Source organism: Penicillium diatomitis (assembly GCF_028827545.1).
Source record: "Penicillium diatomitis strain IBT 30728 chromosome Unknown utg000002l_segment0_segment0, whole genome shotgun sequence".
In the NCBI taxonomy this organism is placed as follows: Eukaryota; Fungi; Ascomycota; class Eurotiomycetes; order Eurotiales; family Aspergillaceae; genus Penicillium; species Penicillium diatomitis.
Genome location: NW_026623174.1, coordinates 1,894,198 through 1,917,561, shown reverse-complemented (window position 1 = coordinate 1,917,561; position 23,364 = coordinate 1,894,198). Strand labels below are relative to the sequence as shown.

The 23,364-nt window shown below is 50.7% G+C and overlaps 7 protein-coding genes across 7 annotated transcripts; 3 read left to right on the top strand and 4 right to left on the bottom strand.

Moving 5' to 3' along the window:
* Nucleotides 1-841: 841 nt before the first annotated feature.
* On the bottom strand, nt 842-2,047 carry N7539_001779 (folliculin domain-containing protein; the record flags this gene model as incomplete). The annotated part of the gene is made up of 1 exon (XM_056931382.1): nt 842-2,047. One exon carries the CDS (start codon nt 2,045-2,047, stop codon nt 842-844), a length of 1,206 nt encoding a protein of 401 aa, XP_056793413.1.
* An 8,413-nt stretch (nt 2,048-10,460) lies between these two features.
* On the bottom strand, nt 10,461-12,442 carry N7539_001778 (putative regulatory factor Sgt1; the record flags this gene model as incomplete). The annotated part of the gene is made up of 3 exons (XM_056931381.1): nt 10,461-11,837; nt 11,904-12,103; nt 12,187-12,442. The coding sequence occupies 3 exons, from the start codon at nt 12,440-12,442 to the stop codon at nt 10,461-10,463; spliced, it is 1,833 nt and encodes a 610-aa protein (XP_056793412.1).
* A 292-nt stretch (nt 12,443-12,734) lies between these two features.
* N7539_001777 (putative spindle-pole body protein (Pcp1)) lies at nt 12,735-16,565 on the top strand (the record flags this gene model as incomplete). Its single annotated transcript, XM_056931380.1, has 3 exons — nt 12,735-13,337; nt 13,398-16,243; nt 16,325-16,565. 3 exons carry the CDS (start codon nt 12,735-12,737, stop codon nt 16,563-16,565), a joined length of 3,690 nt encoding a protein of 1,229 aa, XP_056793411.1.
* A 1,006-nt stretch (nt 16,566-17,571) lies between these two features.
* On the bottom strand, nt 17,572-19,148 carry N7539_001776 (AAA family ATPase VPS4; the record flags this gene model as incomplete). The annotated part of the gene is made up of 4 exons (XM_056931379.1): nt 17,572-17,793; nt 17,873-18,323; nt 18,435-18,722; nt 18,853-19,148. The coding sequence occupies 4 exons, from the start codon at nt 19,146-19,148 to the stop codon at nt 17,572-17,574; spliced, it is 1,257 nt and encodes a 418-aa protein (XP_056793410.1).
* A 352-nt stretch (nt 19,149-19,500) lies between these two features.
* On the top strand, nt 19,501-20,061 carry N7539_001775 (tubulin-binding prefolding complex subunit YKE2; the record flags this gene model as incomplete). Its single annotated transcript, XM_056931378.1, has 4 exons — nt 19,501-19,558; nt 19,627-19,822; nt 19,884-19,944; nt 20,008-20,061. The coding sequence occupies 4 exons, from the start codon at nt 19,501-19,503 to the stop codon at nt 20,059-20,061; spliced, it is 369 nt and encodes a 122-aa protein (XP_056793409.1).
* A 435-nt stretch (nt 20,062-20,496) lies between these two features.
* N7539_001774 (phosphoglycerate mutase, 2,3-bisphosphoglycerate-independent) lies at nt 20,497-22,286 on the bottom strand (the record flags this gene model as incomplete). Its single annotated transcript, XM_056931377.1, has 4 exons — nt 20,497-20,707; nt 20,777-21,359; nt 21,454-22,191; nt 22,256-22,286. 4 exons carry the CDS (start codon nt 22,284-22,286, stop codon nt 20,497-20,499), a joined length of 1,563 nt encoding a protein of 520 aa, XP_056793408.1.
* Nucleotides 22,287-22,659: 373 nt separating this feature from the next.
* N7539_001773 (mediator of RNA polymerase II transcription subunit 9) lies at nt 22,660-23,247 on the top strand (the record flags this gene model as incomplete). Its single annotated transcript, XM_056931376.1, has 1 exon — nt 22,660-23,247. The coding sequence occupies one exon, from the start codon at nt 22,660-22,662 to the stop codon at nt 23,245-23,247; it is 588 nt and encodes a 195-aa protein (XP_056793407.1).
* Nucleotides 23,248-23,364: the final 117 nt, after the last annotated feature.

Here is a 23,364-nt window from a genome sequence, read left to right as displayed (position 1 = left end):
CAACGGAGTACGGGGCTATTTGTTTAATTCTACCCCATTCAGGCGGAAAAAATCCCCCTCCCTTCAGACCGAAGTGACTGTAAAATGCCGCTGACAATCCGATTGTCTCTGCATGGCCGTGAGTGTGCAGTGTGCACCAAAGTAAGTCAATCTTGGACCATCGTAGCGGGTCAGGTACATGAACGAGTCCAAATCTACAGTACGTCAGCCAAGTACAATTCCAAGACAAGTAATTAAAATCCAGGCCGTGAGTCGAGCTATCATTACTCGTGGTTATCAGATAATATAGAGCCCGTATAATACAAATCGCTTGTAAAGTCTGCGGTCGTTTCAACACGAAAATGCCTCAGAGGGCATACTAGGATCCAATAAGGAGGCGAACAAAAAACACACCAGAAGTAATGAGAACGCTTTGTAAGGATGAATTAGAAAACCCCATCCTGCAGGTCACGCAGGAAGAAAGATGGGGTGGGAAAGGCAGAGATCACATAGAACACCAAGAAACTCCTGACCATATCTAGCAGACGCCGTCGTCTATACCCGAATCTAAGTTTTGCGCGGAGGGAGCGGTGGACGAATATCATGAATATTTGGTCGATTGAAGTTGTGAGATGACCAAAGCGAAAAAGGCGGGCCACAGCGGCGTGACATGAACCCGAAGGAAACCCGGAGAGAGGGCAGACAAGGAGCATGATGGGATGTAGGAGAATGGTGGAAGACGCTCAATGGTAGGGTTCCGCACAGCCGGATGCGTATTCGGCGCGGTGAGGTAATGGAATAATGCCGGTGGGTATCTCAAACGAAGAGAAAGAAATCAAAGTAGTAGGGATGTCAAGGTCAGTTATGCCAGGACAGATGTTCGAGCTTGGGAAATAGGAATGGGCTGCGGGCCCGGGGTGATATCGATTTTGGACTTGTCAAGATCGTCACCGTCAGGTTTGACGAATTGGCCTTGTTTGAAGCGCTCGGGGTCGTGGGAGAGTGGATTTGGTGAATGGGAGGCACTGTTTGCTTCGTCACTAAGTGTGCTGCACACAAAGCGTTCCTCAGAGATGGGCATGCCGCCAAACATATTTCCCAATTGTTGGAGTAGTGCGACGAAGTTGGCATGAAGTTCAGCGAAAATGTATTCATTCCCAACAATTTCCGCCAAGTTCCTCGCACGAATCTGACCGACTCGGGGCACTCTGCCGCTTAGGTCTCTGGCCCGGCCGGTCAAGAAAGACGACACCGCTGTGTACTGTCGATCACCAGTTGGGGCGACCGCACTGGTCTGTTCCTCGCGCTTTTTCTCTTCTTCCTGGTATCGCTCGGCCGCACTCACAATTCCGGATGCAATGCGTCCAAATGCGCGCCAAATGAGTGGACAAGCACGGAAAGCCCGGCCAGCATCCTTTCCAGCAAGCGCAATCAATGCGTAGCTGCGCCGCTTACCACGCGCCATGGGATCCGGCAAGCGAAAGATGTATGCGATTGTGTAGCCTGCCAACGCGTCGCCAAAACAAAGTGGACCTGATGATAGACCGCGGGGTAGAAGCTCACAGCTCAAGGTACGGATTGACGATCGGCGTAGAAGAGAATAATCGGTCGGGTTCGGGGGCCCGCGAAGAGACAGGTAAGTCAGAATGTGAGTGTGGCAGGAGGAGGAAGAGTCGGACATAACCGAGGCGGAGCGCAACGAGTCCGGCGGAGAGGCATGGGTATGCGAATCGAAGTTATCCTCGTCAGCGTCGGTGTGAGAGTTACCGCATGAATAAACAACTTCACGCGAGCGAAGAACAGGACTGCTATTGCTGGTGCCCTGAGCATCCCGACTGCCGGGTGCTCCCGTCGGGAGCTGCTTGCTGACACCTTCAGGGAGGGAAAGGGTGCAGCTTGCACATGTGTTGCCGTCTGCACCGCCCACGCGATGCGCTCGCTCTTCTGGGGAGGCAGCTTGCTGGGGGCGTATGAAGTAAGGGGTGGTCCTCGATCCTTGGAGACCGGGAGCCTGCGGATTCAATGGGGTGACCGGGTACTTTAGGAGACTTGCGGCCTTGCGCGTCATGAGAGGCAGTGGCGGGTGAGGGTTCTAGATCGGGATGGCATTGTGCACATGCGAATGGAAGAACTTGGGAGCAGATTATGGAGGTCGGCCCATGCAGTTCGCAAAAGTGCGTGAGAGACAGCTATGTCCGGCCGCAGTTAGAACTCATGCTCGGATGTGGGTTGGTATGAAACTGACTGCAAAGACCAGGGATCTTGACTCACGATGAAATCCATGGTCTGGACTTGATTACGCAGAACCAAGCAGACTTCCTAGACCATCGCAGCGGCGCATGCTGAGGAGCGTGAATTAAGAGGAGGTTGTGGTTGATTAAAACGAGACAGAGTGCGTATCAATCAAACGCCCTCACGAGCTGGCTAAGAAAGAGCAGGTGGAGGGCGAAAGTTAGGGTGTGGTGGGAGAGAGGTTGCTAAAGAGGCGAAAGTAACGCCGGTGATCGAGATGTGGTCGACAGAGGAATCGGGAAAAAAAAGAAGTGGGACTGTGGACTGTGGAGCTAGTAGAAGTGAGAGATGCATATAAAAGAAGAAAAAAAAAATAGAAAACAAGCACGGTTTGAGCACCCAGATCAGGATGAGACCGGGAGTGGATTGACTCCTCTATTCTGCACCGGCATCAATGAACGGGAACCCTCTTTTTTTTGTCTCCTGCCTTTTCTTTTGTTCTAGACTACGGTTCCAGACCCTAGCACCGTCATCGTCTGATACAGATTGTACCGATATGGTACGGTGATACACGTATTGGGGGATTACTGTCCGAGGACCGACTGGCTGTCATTCTCTACGGCCCACACTCGCAGAGGTACTGTAGTACCGTAGTGCGGTATCATTTTGAATAATCTATTTGCGGATACTGACTGTGTCCAGGAGAATTCTCTCCGATGAAGGGCGCCCGACGAGATATTCACGGTTTCACATACCTCAGATAAGGCGTGTCAGGGAGGAGGTCGAATGATTTGACACCCTCCTCTTCAAAGCATGAGCCTGGAACCTGGTGCTAAGCTGAAGATGGATGATGAGATTGCTATTAGTGCTTTATTTACAAAGGTAGTGAGTTACTGTACATAACGATATACCCGGCATCAAGCATGCTTTCCTAGCGTAAGGTCAATCGAGATTGAATAAGGCTGCGTGCGGGCGCCGGGCGGAGATTGTTTACGAGTACAGAACTTTACATACTGTAGGTGCTTTGAGGCCGTAGGAATAGAGATGAAGAGGGGCACTAGTCTTTTCGCCACGGCCGATGATGATACGGCGACCCCCAAGCCGTTTCAGGTTTCACTTTTATTCTACAATAAAAGTACTTTTCACCCAGGGTATCGTGCGGATCTATTTCCGATAACTGACTCGTATCAGCACAAACTTTGTAAAGAAGACATGGATCGCCTGTCTTAATTTTGGCATCGATTTCTGAGGCATCAATTTTGAAGCAACAGGACGGACCAATCTTCCATCGATTAATACAGATCACTCTGGTTCACCAAAGGTTCTGTTTCTCCAATTTTTCATGCATTAGTAGTGATATGGCTATGGACGATCCAATTCAATGGCAGTTGGAATTAGGGAACCGATGATCGTGTCATGACCCGTCCCTCGGTCTCGGATGAAAGGGGGGGGGTGCCTGTTCACAATTATTGTCACTGCCAAATTGCCAATAGTGTATCCGGGTACCGTACTCGACCCTGTCATCCCTACATACTGTACGTGAATCAGCTGACTTTATCCCCGTCATAATCCTTGAGCCGGTAGTTATCTACCTCGGTGATGATATAGCTAAGTGGTTGTGAACAAATCGAGACTAGCTTGTCAGTTCAAAAGAGTTTGAGTGATTCATACATTGACATCTGACATAGCTTCAGAGTGGACTACACCAGAAACGCGCAGTCATAGCGAGTCGAAATCGCTCACCCTTCCGATTTCTAATCCTCCTTTTCCGACCTCTCAAGGCTTAAAATCGGTGGAACGAATGGAAGGCATGGAAGCTGGATAGAACAAATCCTTGTTCCACTGCTCCACTCGTCCGTTTGCTGTCTTGGCCGGGTCTGGACGTCCGATGGTACGGTATTAAACTCAAGGCGTCTCCCAGAAGCGGGTCATGGTTACAAGCGCCTCATGTGGGACTCTAGTACGAACCGCGTGCACCTATTGTACCTTTGTCGAGGGGATTTATTTCTTGTTGCTGTCCAGTGTCTACTCAAGAGCAGACTAGAGCCACATGCCCAGTCGAACTAAACAATCAGTCCATAGCTCTCATGAACGGTTCGAAATGTGGCCGGACTGACTAAAATCCAGCTCACCCTAGTCCAAAATGCATAGTTGTCAAGAACCAGCATATTCCAATGGGGGTGATCTTACGAGGACTGGAGTAGGTACCAGGTACTGTAACACGAATCGGACCTTGAAGACCCAGACTGTGTGATACACGGTTACTCTGTGGCCTGTGGACAAACTGTGCCCGCAGTCACGCACTACAGGGCTACACAAGTACACAGTGACGCACAAGCCGAGGCTGGTCATTCCAGCGGTCGCTCAATCATCATCGTGCAGGAACTATACCTAGCCTTCCCCCCCTAAGTAGTTCTGAATCTGATTCAGCCGCGTCGAAAGGGGCCCCAAATTGCAAAAAGAACTGCCTCCAGCCTTGTCGAGTCTGGCGCGTGATCGGGATTTGGTCAGCAAATCACATTCTTTTTCTCTAGATGGGCGGATTCCTCCTTGCATCCTCCTGATAAGGCACAAACCTCATGCCCCCTTCCATCTTGTCGCGACGAGGGTGCGTTGAGGATCCTCGAATCGAGGCCGTGGATGTATCACTCGACTGTTCGCTTTTTATCGACGGTGTCATTTCTCGTCATCACATTCTTCCCCATAAGCAAGCCACCCTTCGACTTAGCCTGTAATATGTGAACTCCTACCGACTCTGATCCGCAATCTCCGGACGTCTCCTGCCTTTCTGTCTCAATATTCACGCCAATCAGAACGCCTGCGTGACTGGAAAGGAGCAGACAGCGGCCCAATCTCCATATTAATTTACACATTACAGTTATTTCATGGTGGCCCAATGAATGGCTGCATACTAGAAATTCAGCGCAGAGCTAGAGGGGGCTGAATCCTTTCTAACGCAGGTCGGCCTCCGCATGGCAGTGGAGATGACTTCCGGCTCCAGAGGAGCTAAATCTGCAGCCTCAACTATGGATGGATAGGATTATGCCGGCAGTAAAGTAAGCTGATCGGGGCCCAGTCATGCTCCGACGCCGGTAAATGATCGGGCAAAGTTGGAAGAGACAGAGAGCCTTTAGGGCCAGGTACGGAGTACTAAGGATGCATTGCTGACGGTCCGGAATTCCGTCCGGTAGGATAAGATGACGATCACATGCATAATAGATATACACATGCCTTGAAGTTGAGATGATACTGACCTCCGTGACCGATCAAGTGAAGAATTAAAAGCAGATGAAGCATGAAAAGATCATTTTGGACTCATCGCTGCTGTATATCTAGCTGAGGAAAATGGGAAGTAAACCTGCACTGCGTGGTTGATGACCGGTGCCCGTAGGTAGCAAGGTGGACAAATTGATGCTGTCATCATACTAAGTTCCCCGGGTGATAGTTATAGTTGTTCCATGTAGGTGCCGAGTCTTTTCTCTTTTTTCTTTTTGTTGTTTTTTTTCCCTTTTGTGATTGTCCTGTTCTCTCCTTCCAAATGACTTAAGCCCGCCTTTGTTTCATGTCGGGGCTGTCCGACCATTACAGAATTTGCCTGGTGTGATATCTGCACTTGGTTTCTTCCTCTCGCGTTGCAATCAAGACCTCAATACTGCTCGGGATAATCAAGACAATTCGCTCTTCACTGCATGTCTTTCTCCTTCCATGTTCAGTCAATCTTAACGTCCACAACACAAATGATGTATGTAGCCAGTTAGGTACTGGACATAATTATGTATTCATCTTTTTATCTTGAAGCCCCCCATCCTGCAGCCAGGTACCCGTGGGAATAGCATTACCCACCTTGCCCGGCCGGCCCTCTTTGCCTAAACTTGCAGGCGGTCCGCTGTGTAGGGATTACAAATAGCCGGGATCAAGTCCTGCAACGGCAGTCAGTCAACCAACACTATTCCGGTAGCTCCCTAGGCGAGGTAGAGAGAGACCACTGGACCAGTGGACAATGTGTGCCGAAAACGGCTATGCACTCTCTGGCTTTCACATCGCTTAGATGATTTGCTCTCTTGACTTCTGTTCATGATGGGCTCTGGTCGATTGAGGTAAGGACTGCGTAAATAACTCGGACTTGACGGCCACATTATGTGTCCCTGACAGCTGACCTATGCTAGAGCGATAGGCATGTGGTGAGCTCGACAATTCTTCTGTAGCATTGGCGCAGACTATACCTATCCATGATCCATCCCCTTGAAGACAATGACGGCATCACAGCTACGGGATCAAAAATGAGATTGGAAGCCTGCTTCAGAGGAGCACTTTCTGTTTTCTTTCGGGGCCACGCCAGTTCATGGAATACACCCCTGCTTCCTGCACCAATCGCCCGGATCAAGGAGTGGTCATCCAATCGATTGTGGCTTGCGAGCATATTGATGTTCGATTCTACCGTTATTCGTAGGTGATCTACGAGAAGGAAAAGAGAAAGGTGAAACGCAACTTGATTGGTGTGAAGAAGATGGGAGGAAGAGAGAGGCTATCTAATATGGGTTGTGGGTCCCTCGGTGGTGAGGCGGCAGAATCATCCAAACAACCGTGAGTAAGACCTCCGTACGCCTTCCAGTCATGAAATCTAAAGCTTGTATCCACAGGAGAACACTGCATTCTACCGGCAAAGGCGTGTCAAAAAAGACAAGGACCTTATTACACCGGTCGCATCCCGAGGCTGACGTCTGATCCAGGTAGGGTCGGCCACCCGTCTCCGTTCAATTTCAATCCGCAAAGAATTGGTGGGCCGTGGGAATGTCTAAGCAGGAAGCACAATTTCCAAGCTGGCAATTTGCACTTAGAGCCATGGGTATATCCCTCGACTCGAATTGGATTGAAGTCAATACACACCTCACAGTGGAGTGTAGAGTGTAGAAAATGGCTCGATCGCGCATGCAATTTTCTATCCTTATTTCCTAAATCCACGGGATAGTGTCTTGAGCGACTTGGAAGAATACGTGGTACAAATTCATCGAGCCCGTTGCGCACGGTCGTTCTTTCTCGGCGTCATGACTTCCCTTACTCTAGCTGTCTTGAGTTAAAGTCAAGCAAACATCTTCCGAGCGGCCAGGCAAATGAAGAGACGGATTTGTCTCATGCTGTGCCATCCCCAACTAATGTCCGCATTCGGCTCGTCTGAGGAAAACTTTAATCTGCCCCCAAGTCCAACGATGTTCCACACTTGACATTACCATACACAGAGAAACGGAAATCTATCTAATTGTGAAATCTAGACAATGTCATTGAAAACCAATGTGGCTTATGATAGCATTGATACGGCTGCAGCCAGCCTCGCCTATCCCATATCCATATGGCTCCTAATTTCTAATTGCTTTGCGTCCCGGGTAGGAAGGCTGCAAAGTGTAAACACCCACCTCCTTCTCCCGGTTCGTATCCGGGGGGTGGGGGAAGCCAAATCGAGGGAATGAGGGATGTGGTACCCAATTAGAGTAAGTGCTATATAGGTCCTGTCGAAGGAAGCAATGGGAAGGATGTCAATGTTATCTCTATGGTGAAAGAACGTAGGTTGCTCATTTGATTATAGAAAGCGAGTAAAAGATGTGACAAATACTGCCTCTGAACAGGAAGGCACCGATTTCAATTCGAACGCGACGAATCTTACGGCCAGACACTAGAAAGTGAACGCTCATTTCATGTGCTTGAGACATCGCTTACGCGATGCGAGATGAACGCAAGCAACCTTCCTGTAGCTTCTTTGGTATTTACTGGGTAATAACTAAAGATCCGGGGAGTTCATGTCAAACGGCGTGGAATGTGGATCGGGAGGGTTGCGGGTTCGCTTGTAAGAGGTGAACGGCAGTCCAAACCAGTCGGCATATTGAGTATTTTGTTGGTGGCAATACCAGAAAGACGTAAAGCATAATTTGACATTTAACGGTCTAAGAAAAGTGGAAATCATTTCGCTGCCTAAGAGGTTCTGTACTTGAATAGGATTTTCTGGTGTGATCAACCCTTGTTCATATGTCATGAATATGCCACGCTAGAATTGAATTCCACGTAATCTCCGATCGTTAGTATACTCTAACCCGACAACCTCCTTCCAGATTCAATAACCGAGGTCAGGTTCTCAGGTTGTCGGATCAATAATGATCAATTAGCTGTGGTGTACCCGCATCGTATTGCATAGTGCGTGAATGCATACCCATGATCCATCTCTAGCTATGTAGTATATACGTACAGTGTACACATGCTGTTGATTTACTTGATTGGAGTTCATGATAAGATAGGTACCTGATACAGTACTACTACTCAGTACCTACTACTTCCTGGTAGCCACCTGAATGTACTTCACATAATTACTAGGATCTGGGTGACCTGAAGATGTGCTGGTTGAGGCCTTCTGAGTCTGTAGCCCTACAACAACCTGAACCCTTGAGTCGGGTTCGGAGGTCACACGAGCAGATTCGATGTAGGCAAACAGTAAGTAATGGCGTTCCATCTACTTCTTCCGTTCTAGCCGACTTCGCCAAGCAACTGTTCTCCACGTGGGAGCTCCGTCTGCTCGGCCCACAGCGCGCTGTTTGTTTCATCTAAATAACGATCCACCCACTCGTCGAGTCATCGCGAATCACCCGCGGCTTTACTGTTACTGTGTTGCGTCTGTATGCGATATTGTTTGCAGTTTTGCACTTTGCAGGTTCGATTCGAGGGCGGCTTCGCCCCCATTAGGTAAAAACCCATCGAAGGCGAGACAATAATATATATTGTCCGTGAACCTGCCTACGACCAGTCATGTGAATTTTCCCTTGTCGGGCCCATGGCACCCATCTATATTATAGTTATAGTACATGTATATCTACAAACAATTCTACACCTGCTCTACAGTATTCACCACACTTGTTTAACACATACCTGAGTAGCGATCGAAATGGCTGCCTTGAGGACGTTCCCATGTTCTTTATCGATTCTTAGTATCCCCGACGTCTTGATCTCCGCTAACCTGGGGGGTTGCCAAGTACTGCCCGACGAGATTAACTACCTAGGCGCCAGAAAGGTAGTAAGGTCCTCACCAAAAATACCTTAAGTACTAGCGCAGGGAATAGAAGTTAACATTCTTAATCCTTCCCAAGTCATACTCCTGAACAAAGCGGACTGCCTCTGTGTATGACTGTATACAGTACCACAAGTTAGTCTTAATTACTACTTAGTAAATACGCCCCCCCCCCCCTCCAAATTGAGGATATGCAGATCCTCAAAATTGGAAGGTGTTTCCGAGTCGATGGCACGCACGCGTACTTCAGCCCGTGGATTGCGATATCTTGGTTGCTCCACGCTTTTAAGCCCGGTACTAGGTCACGTGTTAGATCAGATCGACAGTGCGGTAATTCGTACTGTACATTTGTTGAGGTGTTTCTCACCGTGATAAGAGTGTTCCGGACAATAAATATAGAACACTAGGAACGGCACGACTACCTTATCTTGAAGCACGTATCTAATGAGTAAGGGAGCCGACAACTCTGATACTATGGAGTGGAACCGACTACGGTATGCCGACAAGCTTACCTTAATACCAGACCACAGCACTACCTGGTACCTACATGTAGGTAGTAGGTACCTAAGAAGAGACTGTAGTAGCTACCTACCCGTATGTATGTCTTCCCACATGGAATCTAATATCATAGACAAGCTCTGTTTGTACCCGTGCTTGGGTCGATACCCCATGATTGTTGTAAGATTTTCTGCATCAAACTAACAGGGTACTCATTTTGAAGTACATGCCGTCAGGTCCACGAGAACCGAGGTGAAGTGCGTTTAATGATCCGGGAGTGGCCGATGGTTTGTCTGTTAATGCAAACCTCTACCCTCTATATGCACACCACACGGCAGCATATGCGTCCAGTCAACGATGGCATCGTACTGACCGGGCGAAGAAAAGGCTGTGTCTAGACTTTAGTCCTATGTACGAGCGCACTAGAACCCGCCCGGTCCGCATCATGGAGCAGGACGCTTCTCGGCTAGACGATCGCCGGTTGCCAGATACTGGATCTGATGTCGAAACAGGGTTCCGAACATTCAGATCCGAGACTATCTGCGTTCTGAACAAGCAGCCGGATCTGTCATATGATCAGCTCGATGCGGGACTTTGAAGTATGGGGAGCGGAGGCGTCTTCACACAAGGTCGTCTGCTACATTGAGCTTGCAGGGCTCACGGTAATAATTGGAATCCCTTGAGCGATGGCCTTCGGCTAGTTCTATGAGCGATCGTCTTTTGGTATGGGAAGGTTCAGCATCGACAGCATGCTACCGGCTGGCCCAGTACCACCAGCCTGGCCCTGAAGAGCTTCGAGAAGATTTTTGGCCAGATTGATGTTGACATCATCGTCATCATCGTCATTGTCGCCATCTCCGCCTATGCCAAGCTCCGAAGAAGGCGATTTCTTAGCGCTAGAGGATGTTGCATCCCCAATGACGCTTTCCTGTCGTTTGTTTAGATCAAGCACTCCAGTGCCCTTCAACTCTGCCTCCATCTGTCTTGACAATTCCTCGATCTGTTCAGTGTCGTCTGCCTCGTCCGATGAGTCGTCAAGCTCTTTGATTCGGTTGCGCAAAGCGGCTGAGACATCGGGTGCACGGCCAGACTTTGATGGCATACCCATCATTTCTTTCATCATGCGTGAGAACTCTTCTTCGTCAAATGATGCATCCTTGTCTTCTCCATCACTACTGATGTCGTCCTCGTCATCATCGTCCACATCCTCGTCCGAACTGAAGTCGTCAATAAAATCAGCCCCCTCGAACCCGGCTGAGTTGTCGTTCAAGAACGCTTCAAAGCGAGCCACAATTCGTTGCAAGTTCTCTTGCGCACTCGCGTCCCCAAAGTCTCCCCCTGTTTTTTCCTCACTAGACTTTTTGCCTCCTTTGAGCTCTCTGTCAAGGTCGTCAAAGTTTATATCCATCCAACTCTCATCATCTTCCTGCTTGCTCCACAACCGGGAGATTTCCTCGTCGGTTGGAAGCTTTTCATCACCAGTATCCAGATCCTCAAGAAGAAGTTTCATCTCACGCACAGATGGTTTGTCTTGGTGATGAGGGTCATGAAGCAGCATTTCAAATCCACACGCAAGCTTCATGCCCGCCTCGGAACGGGCATACGTCTTTGAGTCGTCCATTGGCGGCAACTTGGAAGACCAGGTGTTGGGCGCAGGGAACTCTTGGCTTTTCAGTTGGGCAAATCCCACTCGCGTGAATTTGACGCTCACATCAACCAAGTCTGCTGGGCCGAATATGAGGTCGGACGCATTTTTGGTCCGCAACGGCTTAAGAGCAATGGGGTCTCGAATATAGAAGGCTTCCACAGCTGGAGAGATGTATGCTGGCTTCTGATGTAAGAGGAAAGCAACTTTGCGAGGAACTGTGAGGATCGCAGAATGAAGATTGTCGTTGATCTGTTTAGGGTAATTGCGTAAACGATAGAATGCTTCCTCTTCGATAATTGTTGATCTGATGAAGCGATCTGGTTCGTTTCGGATAATCTTATGCGCCTCGGACAAATCGATCTTTTCCGTGATCTTGCGTTCTTTGTCTTGCTTGGGCTTGATGATGCGAAGGTGACCTTGGTGAATCCAGACCTGAGTTGATATGAATGGACAAAATCAGACAAGGCTTCAGCATGGGATGTGCGTTATGTTGCTCACCCTGTTATCCGCAACCTCGGGCTCCAGCCATGCAGGCAAGGTCCCCGCGGCCTCCACAAGCAAGAATTCGCCATCACTATCAACAACTCGAATCCAGATATCCGTGTGCTTAAATGTCAATTCACGAAGAACGTAAACGATCAGCCATTCATCCTCGATGGAGTCGCCATAATTCGTCCGGCCACGGAGAGAAGGGATGCCTGGCTATGTATTAGAAGGTGCGCTGCGCTAGATGGCCTAAAGGACACAGGGCATGAGGCTATAAGTAGTCAAAGTCACTTACCGTTCTCATTGACTAGTTCCAAGCGAAATGCTTCCCGCTGCCAAATATAATCCTTCAACAACTTTTTGATCAATTCAGCAGCGCTTCGCTGAACTTCCTGGAGTCGCGCTCGGGCCTCTGCCGCTTCGTCTACCTCGGCGGGGGTGGGGGAGGGGAGATAATAGATGAAGTAGTCAATCGCATCGTCCGGGAGCTCAGGCTTGGGAATCGGACGAAAAGTTGACTTGAACCATGCGATATCTTCTTCCGTGGCCATAGTTAATTCAGTGGGGTGAGAGTAAGCTTCAGCTCCGTTAAGCATGACCTCATGGCAGTCATCGTCAAAATGCGAAAGGGAAAAAAAAGCGGCGAGTCGCGACCCACATTTGGCTCGTGCACTAATCCCGTTCCGGCTAGACATCAACATTCTCCGACGGGTCTTCTGGTTGGGCGCTCGACACAACACGCTCAACTCAAGCGCTTCGCATCTCTTATACTAATTCACGCATTTCGAGAGAGATGGTGGATGGCTGACTGTCCATGATCATCCGTCGTATGGTTTTGACATAATGGTGGTCCCATATATCGACACGCCGCGTACCGAAATCGACGGGAACGCGACTTATCTCACCAACGGGTTTCGCAGCGCGGGCCGAACACATCTTTCCGCGCTCGATTCATTGGAGAACTCGTTCGCAACACCATCGAAGGACCACGACGTGATCAGAGGATTTGGAGATGGACGGAAACGCGTGTCAGACGTGTCCAACTCGGGCACACCGCGCGCAAATGGGGGGACGAAGTCCTCGAGAAGCGCGTTAAGGCAACTTCCATCTGCTGGACCTGCTCGTGGGGAGTTCACTCCCTTGATGCGAAGCGCGACAAAGAACAATTTCTTGAAGAATACGAATTCGAACCGAGGCGTTGACGACCCGAGAACACCATCACATTTGCGCGAGACGAGCCGCCGCAGCGCTGCGTACACCCCAAGACTACCCGCCAACGACATGTCCGATATCTACGAAGAAGAGGCGACAGTCGACGAGCCTACCCCTCTCCCGCGTGTTGCCAGCAGCAGCGCTCAATCTACACCGATGCCATCCCTTCTTGGACGCGACGGGAGGGGCGTTTTGGGGGATGGGCAGAACATGACCCTGAAGGAGCAGGAGAGGGTATGTCTTGAGCTCTTCACCGAGAAATTCCGTGGAGATGAATGCTGATTTTTTCCACAGATAATCGACCGGCTTGATAAGGACAACTGGAATTTGAAATTGAAGATCCACTACCTGGAGGAGCAGCTCGAGAAGGCAGGGCCTGAATACAATAGCGCGGCACTCAAGGAAAACACTGAACTCAAAGTACTTCGTCTGACAATGCAGCGCGATATCCGCCGATACAAGCAAAGCTTGCAGAAAGCCGAACGTGACTTGGAGGATTACCATCAGCAACTCACGGAGATGAGGGACAAGGCGCGACGCAGAGTGACCGACGAGGAAGTGCAGCGCGAAATGGAACTTCTGCGAGAGGAAATTGAATCGAGAGACAATGAGCTTCGCGATCTCAAAGAGGAAGTGCGAATTGCTAAAGAAAGCCGCTCAGAAGAGATCGAAAAATTGCAGGATGAAATTGAGGACCTTGAAGCAGCTGGACGTGAAAAGGATCGCGCCATTGAAGAACGTGACGAAGAACTGCAAGAGTTGCGTGAAAAGGGCCAGGAGACGAATGCCGGGGAAGAGGTACAGTATGAGCTCGACCGTGCCAAAGAACAGATTAGAGAGCTTCAAACTCGTCTTGAGGATGCCATCTCCGAGGGGCAAGAGTCAAGCAATGCGATAAAAAAGGCTCTAGACTCGAAAACTCGCGCCGAAGAGGAGCTTCAACAACTTCGAGAAGAAATCATGGACAAATCATTTACTACGAAAGGAGTCAATCGACAACGCGAAGACCAGGCTCGAAGGCTCGAAGAGGAAATCGACCAACTACGGAAAATCAACGAGCGTCTTGAGAAAGAACTTGAGAACAAAACAGACACAATCGCCCATCTCGAGAGACGTTACCAATCCGCTCAGCATGACATACAGAGTGACGCGGAGAGGCTGGGTGACAACTTGAATTCCGTCAAACATGAGCGGGATGTGCTTTATGATAAGCTCCAGAAGGCATTAGTGGAGCTCAAGGAGACTACCGAACTTCTCCAGCGCCGGACCGAGGAAAAGGAGCTCCTCCACAATCGTCACCAGGCCCTAACTGACGAGTCTGGTGGCTTGCAGAATGATTTGACACGGGCACAATCGCGGATCCGCGAGCTGCAAACGGCTGTTGAGGAAGCTACGACAAGAGCTCAAGATAGCCAGAGCCTGCAGTGGCAACATAAACTCGAGCTGGACCGACTCCAGGACGAAATTGAGTCACTTCAGCATGAGATCGAGGACAAAGAAGGTCACTTTGCGTTGGAGAAAGACAGGTGGGAGAGTGGAAGACGCGCTCTGGAGGCTCAAAAAGAGCGTGCTGAGGAGCAAGCGAGTGGTTTCAAGCGAACCATTGAGAACCTTCAGCAAGCGGAGCACTCACTGTCCGGGAAAGAGTCCAGATTGCAGAGCGCCATCGACAGTGAGAACCAGCGTCATCAGCAGGAAGAAGCTGTTCTTAACCGCCAAATTCAAAATCTTAGTGATGAGCTCTCTCAGAAACGACAAATTCTGGACGAACAGCGCAGTGATCTGCTCTCCGTGAGAGAGGAACTGCGTATCTCGCGAAGGGAGGAGCAATTACTCAAAGACAAAGTGCAGGCGCTCGAGGATGAGATTGTCGTCTTGCAGTCCAGTCTCGCCGATGAGCAGGAGTATGCAAAGGATCGCGTACAAAGGAGCACATCTGAACTTGAAGGACAGCTACAGAGGGCGATCGCTGATCGGCAAACTCTTCGTGATCAACTTGCCAACGCACATGTCGAGCTCCATGATATGCGAACTTCTATCAGAGAGATTGAGTCTGAGCGCGATGCTGCCCAAGCTCAACTTCTTCAATCCGGAAACGGAGACAGCTCTGCGCGGTTTGATTCAGAAAAACTCGAACTTCGACGGACTGTGACTCGCCTTGAAAGCGAAACAAAGCGTTTGCAGGATGATCGAAACGCTTTGTTGGAAGCGAAGGATATACTGGAAAAGCAACTAGGCACAGAAATTGAGCGAGCCACCGCCGAGGAGGGTCGTCTTTCTGCAGAAATTGATCGTTTACAGGACAGGCTTCTAGCGGGCTCGGGCAATCGAGACCGCGAACTGGCCTCGGCAAAAGCAAAAGTGCAGCGTTTCGAACGACGTGTTCAGGAGCTCGAGAAGTTGCTTCAGCAAGAGCGGCCCAACGTAGACCATGAGACTTCTGGCACCCACGGAGAATTGTCGTTCGTGCGCCAGAGCCTTGAAGAGGCTCGCAAGCGCGAAAAGATTCTTCTCCAGCGGGAAACGGAGCAGAAGAACATTGCACGGTCTCTCAAGTCACGCGTTGGAGACCTCGAGCGGGACCTTCACGAGGCATTGATGAACAAATACGATCCACATTCCCCACGAGACTCACCATCCAACAAACTTTACGATGAGTTGCGAAACCTTCGGAAGCAATTGTCGGAGGCCCATCGTTCATTGAAGGAGACGAAGGCCAAAAATCGTGACCTGGAACGTGCTGCCATGAGAGAGGAAGACCAACGAGATCTCCATGAACTTCTCAAGTCGTCGACAATCGAGGCAGAGGCGTTGGCTCTGAAACTTTCTGAGCGAGACTCGCGTTTGAACGAGCTCAAGAGTCAAATACAGCGTATCCGAGAAGAGCGCACTTTGTGTGCCCGCAAGGCCGAGATGGCTGGGAAGGAACTCGACGCTCTTCAACGACGTTACGACGAGGCCCTGAAGAGAATGGCCAATCTCAAAGGTTCCAGCAAGGGCCAGCACGAGAAAGAAATGCGAGGTCTCGGCAAGGAAATTATGTGGCTTCGTGCTCGCCTGCGACGAGAAGAGAAATTCCGTCGTGATTTGGCCTGGAGCAAGGGTCTGATGGAGCTGGGTGAACGGGTCCGCATCGCTTGGTTAGTCTTCCTTTCTTTTCCTTTCCTGTCCATTTCAATTTCGGGAACTGAGTACTAACCTTGGGTTTCCACTCTATTCAGCAATGAGGCCGACCTTCGCATGATCTCTGAAATGGGCGTCCAAGCCCGTGACCGAAACACTGCTAGAACACCTCGCCTCAAGCTCAAGACTGCCGTTTCACTCGTCCTGGCAACCGTCCGTATGAAGCGGATGAGTCAAGCCTGGGGCCAGACCAAGAAGATTGGCGAAGGCTTAAAACGAGCCAAGAGCGAATTACTCAAGCGTCGTGAAACATCCAGCAAGAGCCTGTACGGGTCGTAAACTCTTCACCTCTAACAACGAGGGCGGCCCTTTTTCCCCATCGTGCTTTTCTCAAGTTGATTTGTGCCTTTGACGGATGTCTGATTTGATTTTTGAGCGTCTCGTTCTGACTTGCTGCCACGAGAGATTCCCCTACACGTCCAATTTTGATCAATGCGGTGTTTTGGAGTGATGCGGCCAATTTGACGTGCCTTTTTTTGGGGGTACGTTTGTATTTAGGTGATGTATGGTCAATAAGATCCACCCATTGCCCAATGATTACTCAGTCTCTTGTAAAAGTAGGCGAATTTCAAACTTGGCCTCCAGGCTTGTCCATCACAATGAACTCCAGTGCGACAATGAGGCTCAGGCCACCTTGGGCGCCGTCGTAGTGTAAGAAGACTGTTGTAGCGCAGAGTATGAGTGGTCTTTCGACGTCGAGGCATAGTCGATGATAATAGAAGCACGCATAACAAGTACTTCACGTCCGCTTGGATCCGATCTCGAAAAGATACTCAGCGGGTTAATCAACGCAGGTGCGAACTACATGTACCGTGCAGAGCTGGTAGATCAGAACAAGCGAGGAACTATTTTCAAGACATGCAAATATCACTGCTAAATGGCCAAGCAAGACCATGTATGAGCAAAGGTGGAATAGAGAATTCTTGTGTGCCCAATCAACGCCTGGCTCGACTATTAACAAAGTATCACAAGAAAGGAGAAAGAAAAAGCAGAAGACAGAAGAAAACCCAGCCCTGAATACTTGGGCTGTGCAAAAGAACTAGCCAATGGGCATTTAACAATATCACCCAAGTTGAGGCGGCGCACAAATGCAAAAGAGCACCAGTATGCAGTTCGGTCAATATCGAATTCCATCCTCGATTGCTATTGTTCCGATTAGGGCAGTTGCGCTGGCTCGGTTGAAGTCGCCCTGAGACCTTGAACGAACCCAGGATGAATGAATGACCTTTCGAGGGTGATTTGACGGCGACAGAAGCAACAATTCCGGCATGATGAAACCCATTGTTCAAGCTCCCTCGCTTCCAAATTCCTCGGTCCACTCTGAGTTCCGTGTCAAATCTTCGTGGCTAACAGTTGGTCGGGAGTTCTTGATTGCCTTGATGAAGTCTTTCACGACAAGTGGAGGCTCGAGCAGCTGCTCTGCTTCAACACTGAGCCAAGTCATCTCCATAGCACCAGCATCACCCGGTGAGCAAGGAGTCAGCTTCTCAACTCCATCAACAGTCACCTAAAAATAGGAAAGCAATCACGCCATGTCAGCCATCAAAAGGCCCTCCTTCAAAATCTATGGATTCGAATCCACAAACCTTCTTGTAATGCGTCGCCGTTTGGATCTTACGAATTGGCTGCATGAGAGCATCTTGCACGGCGATACTGATATCACTACCGGAATAGCCTTCGCTCATTTCCGCTAGCATTTTGTAGTCGGCTGGAGTCATGTGGCAAGGGGTCGAGCCCACAGCCAGCATGAACATCTTTGTCCGTGCATTGAAGTCTGGAAGACTGATGTGGACACGACGCTGAAATCGTCGCCGAATAGCAGCGTCGAGCTGCCATGGAATATTCGTAGCGCCGAGAATTAGTACTCCACGAGAGTCATTTCCGACACCGTCCATTTGAACAAGAAGTTCGGTTTTAATACGTCGAGACGCCTCGGATTCACCCTCTCCACGAGGTCCGCATAGCGCATCGACTTCGTCAATGAAGATGATGGCCGGTTTGTTCTCACGAGCCATATTGAAGAGTTGCTTGACCAACCTACCAGATCCGTCAGCCTCGTGCGTCATAGCGCGCCGACAATCAAGGATGGCCGTTTATTTACCTTTCACTTTCGCCCATCCACTTCGAGACTAGGTCACTGCTGCTGACGCTGAAGAATGTGCTGTTTGCCTCGGTTGCAACGGCTTTTGCGAGGTAAGACTTTCCTGTACCGGGGGTCCGTAGAGCAAGATTCCTTTCCAAGGTTGCCGCTTGCCTGTGAACAGATGGGGGAATTTGATGGGAAGAATCACAGCCTCCTTCAAGGCTTCCTTCGCGCTTTCGAGACCAGCGACATCTTCCCACTTCACATTCGGCTTATCCGAAAGAATAGCTCCCTGCAAAGCCGATCGTAGTTTCTTGGCTTCCGCGTCCTCGCCGTTATCGTCCTCCTGGCCCCTAGTAGCAAGCAACAGTCAGCCTCACGTCGCCCCTATACAGTTACTCGCCGCCGATAGACATGGCCATAGCCGATTCCAGAAACGACCGTAAATTGCAAACAAAAGGCAATAGCTGGGGCAGACCATACCCTCCCTTCCCGCTTCCCGGCGCAACTTTGCCATTCGCGCCAACAGCGCTCGGCTTCTTCTTATCTGCGGAAGCCAGATGATTCTTGAGCTTCTCAGCGCGATCCATATACTCTCCAGTCTTAGCGCGGATCATCTCCTTGGACTTGGGGTTCTTTTCCCATTTCAGCGCCAGCATAAACAACTCCAATGCGGAGTAGTAGAGCTGATAGGCCTTCTCGTATTCGCCCTCGTTGTCATTCTCGATGGCCTTCTTGACCGTATCGATAGCCCTGCCCAGAAAATCCGTGTTACTCATCTTGGCCTGCGGAGATCGTAGGTTTGTGCGTCACGTCTTAAACTGACGTGGTGACGGCGGATGCGGAGTGGGTGAAGCGGGGAGAAGGAGGGGAGAACGTCGGTGGGTTCTCTGGACTTGGAAAAGCGTAGCGGCCTCGGCGAACGACAGGCGGGATCTAGCTAAGCCAGAAGCGACAGTAAATTGAGGCGATCGAGCCGACCGGAGCTGCTGTAAGGGTTGGTAAGGCTGGAAGTGGGTTGGTGAGAGATCGAGCAGGGTGACGAGAGAGTGAAGAGCCATTTGGGGTGTCGACGGAGCGGGCAGCAGATAGTCGGTTTTCCCTTCTCCCACTTCCCCGCCAACCGACGCCATGGACGCCCAGAACAAGCTTCAGGCGCTCTCAGACGAGTTCCAGCAACTACAGACTGGTGAGAGCCATTGCAAAATGTACCGTTTCATGTTCGTTGCGAGCACATTGCTGATCTCTTCGTTGCAGATCTCGAGGGTCTGGTCGATGCCCGTCAAAAGCTAGAGTCACAACAACAGGAGAACCAAGGCGTGCAAAGTGAATTTGCGCAGCTCGACGATGACTCGAATATATACAAGCTCGTTGGGCCTGTCCTGTTGAAACAAGAGAAGACAGAAGCTGTCATGGCTGTCAACAGTCGTTTGGAGTTCATTGAGAAAGAGATGTTCGTTCGATGTCGTCCTGGCCGCTAAAGTATTCCGCGCTGATTTTTTCTTTGGTTACAGCAAGCGCATCGAGAAGGAGATTGAGGAGAAACAAGATACGGCCGACAAAAAACGCGCAGAGGTACAGCTAGGTCCCTTAATATTTCTAATCTGAATTGAGACACTAATCATTGATGCCACACAGATCATGCAAGTCCAAAGCCAAGTACAGCAGCAAGCTGCTCAAGCCTCCGCATAAACTAGTGACACAGAGGAAACAATTTACACACCGTCGCGGTTTGGTCCTTTAGGACCAATCTTAGACAAGGGTGTAATCCGCCGTTCAAGCCTGGTCCTTCAATAACGAATCTCGCAATCTGAACCCCTATGGATTGCCCCTTAGGCCTCGGAGCCTAGGCCAGGCTTTGTTGCATTTGGAGTGGCCAATCTCTTACGTCTCAGACGACACGGAAACTTGAATCAATTGAAAGGCAATACCTTAGATGAGAAGCAAAGCGGGCTCATGTTTCACCCCCGGACAATAAGTAGGAAAGAACCTACACAGGTCATAACTAATGACGGGGTCACAAAATGCACCCATATCTATAACATCAAAATCCGCTGCATCTGAAACCCTTGATTTTCTATTCGTTTATCATGTACATCAAGATCACATACTTCCAGATATTGCTGCTCAGGCCTTCACCAGCAGGCTCCTTCCAGTCATCTCCTCGGGCTGTTCGATGCCCATGGCGGCAAGGACAGTAGGCGCAACGTCACCGAGCACACCACGGTCCTTGGACAGGCTCCAACCCTCGGGGGCGTTGGCCATCACGAAAGGAACGAAGTTGGTAGTGTGGGAGGTCTTGGGGGTACCCTTGTCGTTGAGCATCTCTTCGGCGTTACTGTCGAGTTTCATTAGCACAACGCCATGCTTCCCTGTCTGCTACAGGTGACCAATGGGAGAAACTTACCCGTGATCAGAGGTGATCATCAGAATGTAGTTGTTCTTCTTGCAAGCCTCGTAGATCTCACCAATGGCCTTGTCGGTGGCCGCGACACCCTCGATGGCAGCCTTGTAGACACCGGTGTGGCCAACCATGTCGGGGGGAGCAAAGTTGTTCATGACAAAGTCGAACTTGTTCTCACCAATGCGCTCAGCCATCTTGGCGCCCACGGCAGCGGCACTCATCTTGGGATCCAGGTCGTAGGTAGCAACCTTGGGCGAGGGGATCATGTCGCGAATCTCGCCAGGGAACTGCTTCTCGACACCACCGTTGAAGAAGAAAGTGACGTGAGCATACTTCTCAGTCTCAGCAACGTGGCACTGCTGGACGTTCTTCTTGCCGAGCCACTCAGCGAGCACGTTACCCATGTGCTGAGGAGGGAAAGCCACGGGGAAAGTGTAATCAGTCTTGTACCGAGTCATGGTGGTCAGAGAGATGTTCTTGGGGTAGGGGAAGTCGGGGCGCGGGGAGCGGTCGTAGTCTCCCAGAAGCTGAGTGATCTCACGAACACGGTCGGAGCGATAGTTGAAGAAGAAGAGAGTATCGTCATCTGGCTTGCCCGTTAGCACACATTCAATACCCAACAGTCGCACTTTGACGAAGAAGAGGAAGAAAAAGAAGACAAAGATGGAGAAGAAACTCACCCTGCACACGGCGCTCTTGTCCACCGACGATGATGGGCTTGAAGAACTCGTCGGTCTCTCCCTTCTCGTAGCGCTCCTTGATGGTCTTGATAGGGTCGGAGCTGTCCTCGCCCTCGCCGGTGACCATGCCCTTCATACCAATCTCGACACGCTCCCAGCGCTTGTCGCGATCCATGATGAAGTAGCGGCCAACAACGGTGGCGATCTCGCCGACACCGAGCTCCTTGGTCTTGTTCAGCAGCTGCTCCATGTAGATGGCAGCGCTCTTGGGGTCGGTGTCACGACCATCACCGAAGAAGTGGATGAAGACCTTGGGGATCTGCATCTCCTTGGCGACCTCAAGGAGACCGAACAGGTGGGTAATGTTGGAGTGAACACCACCGTCGGAAACCAGACCACAGAGGTGCAGACGTCCATTGCCCTCCTTGGCGCGGGTGAAGGCCTTCACGATGTTCTCGACCTTGTTCATCTCGCCGTTCTTGAGAGTCTGATCGATACGGACACTGTCCTGCCAGACCACACGACCGGCACCGATGTTTAGGTGACCAACCTCACTGTTGCCCATGAGACCCTCGGGCAGACCGACGGCGAACGAGGAGGCATCGAGCTCGGTATAACCCTGAGCAGTCTTGGAGTTGGGCTCGGCGAAACCCGACATGTAGGGGGTTTCCGCGGCCGCAATGGCATCACCCTCTGGGGGCGAGTTGGGGCCAGCGATACCCCAGCCATCGATGACAACTTGAGTGTTCTGTTAGCCGTGGATCGTCACTTCCCAACGGGGTTCTGAGGGGGTTGATCGTACTCAGAGCGACCTTGTGTTGGACGGACGCCATGGTGTATTAGTGGGATCTGTAATTTGTAGACCAGCCGTGAGCTTCACAATCAACTAGAAGACAATTGACAAGAGTGGGCGAGCTTCCAATGCGCTGCGACTTACTTTTAAGTCCGCTGAACCTGATGTGAAGTAAAGAACAGTGGTGGGGCGGGGGAATAATCAGAGCATTTGGAAAAATACGAGCGCCGGTGAAGGAGGGGCTGCTCCCGGTGACGAGTTGGGCCCGTTCACCCGACGTCACAAACTCACATCCCCCGACTCTCTTGCACTAAAGCGCCAGTGCGTTACCGACCGCTCGAGTCTCATTCGCTATTGTGTATTCATTTTCGCTCCGTGTCGCAGATCACCAGTCTCCGAGACATAGCTTGGTGATGACTTCTCGATCCCCCACCATAGGCACTCCGCTGCCGAAGCTGTCGGTCATTCCGGACAGTCCCTCCAAGGACGCGCCGGAGACACCTGCGTCGGTGGTGCCTTTCCCAGCACCACAGACGTTTGAAATTGTTCCGCCTCTCCACGGTATTCTACTTCGTCTCCTTACACCACAGAATCCGCAGAGCGGCTCAAGCGGCGTCCACGAAGACCACGCAGGGCTTTCAGGTCCCTCGGGCGACTCTCAATCACAAACACATCCCACGGCGCCGAACATATCCAATGGCCACAGCACCGATCCCTCCGCTGCTCACCTCATACCCGACTTGTCTGCGCAGGGCTCCAACGGTCCGCCCGCTCTCAATGTCAAAGATCTTCCTACCGCTACGAGCTCCGTCAAAGTTCGCATACAGAAAGCGCGCGCGGTTGTGGAAGCGCTTCCCGACGTAGACAGGTCGGTGGAAGAGCAGCAAGCCGAGATCACAGAGCTCGAAGACCGCATCGCTCGTTTACATGCCGTAATCTCGGACTTTGGCAATCGCGCTCGCGAAGCTCCCCAGGAACAAATGGAGATTACACACGATTAGATGGCTGGAGGGGAGCTACAATTGAGTCCTTGACAACGCATTGCCTGTCTCGATGACCTCCATCACGATCAAGGCACATGTGGCGGTGCCAATAAGGCTCACATGATCATTTATTTG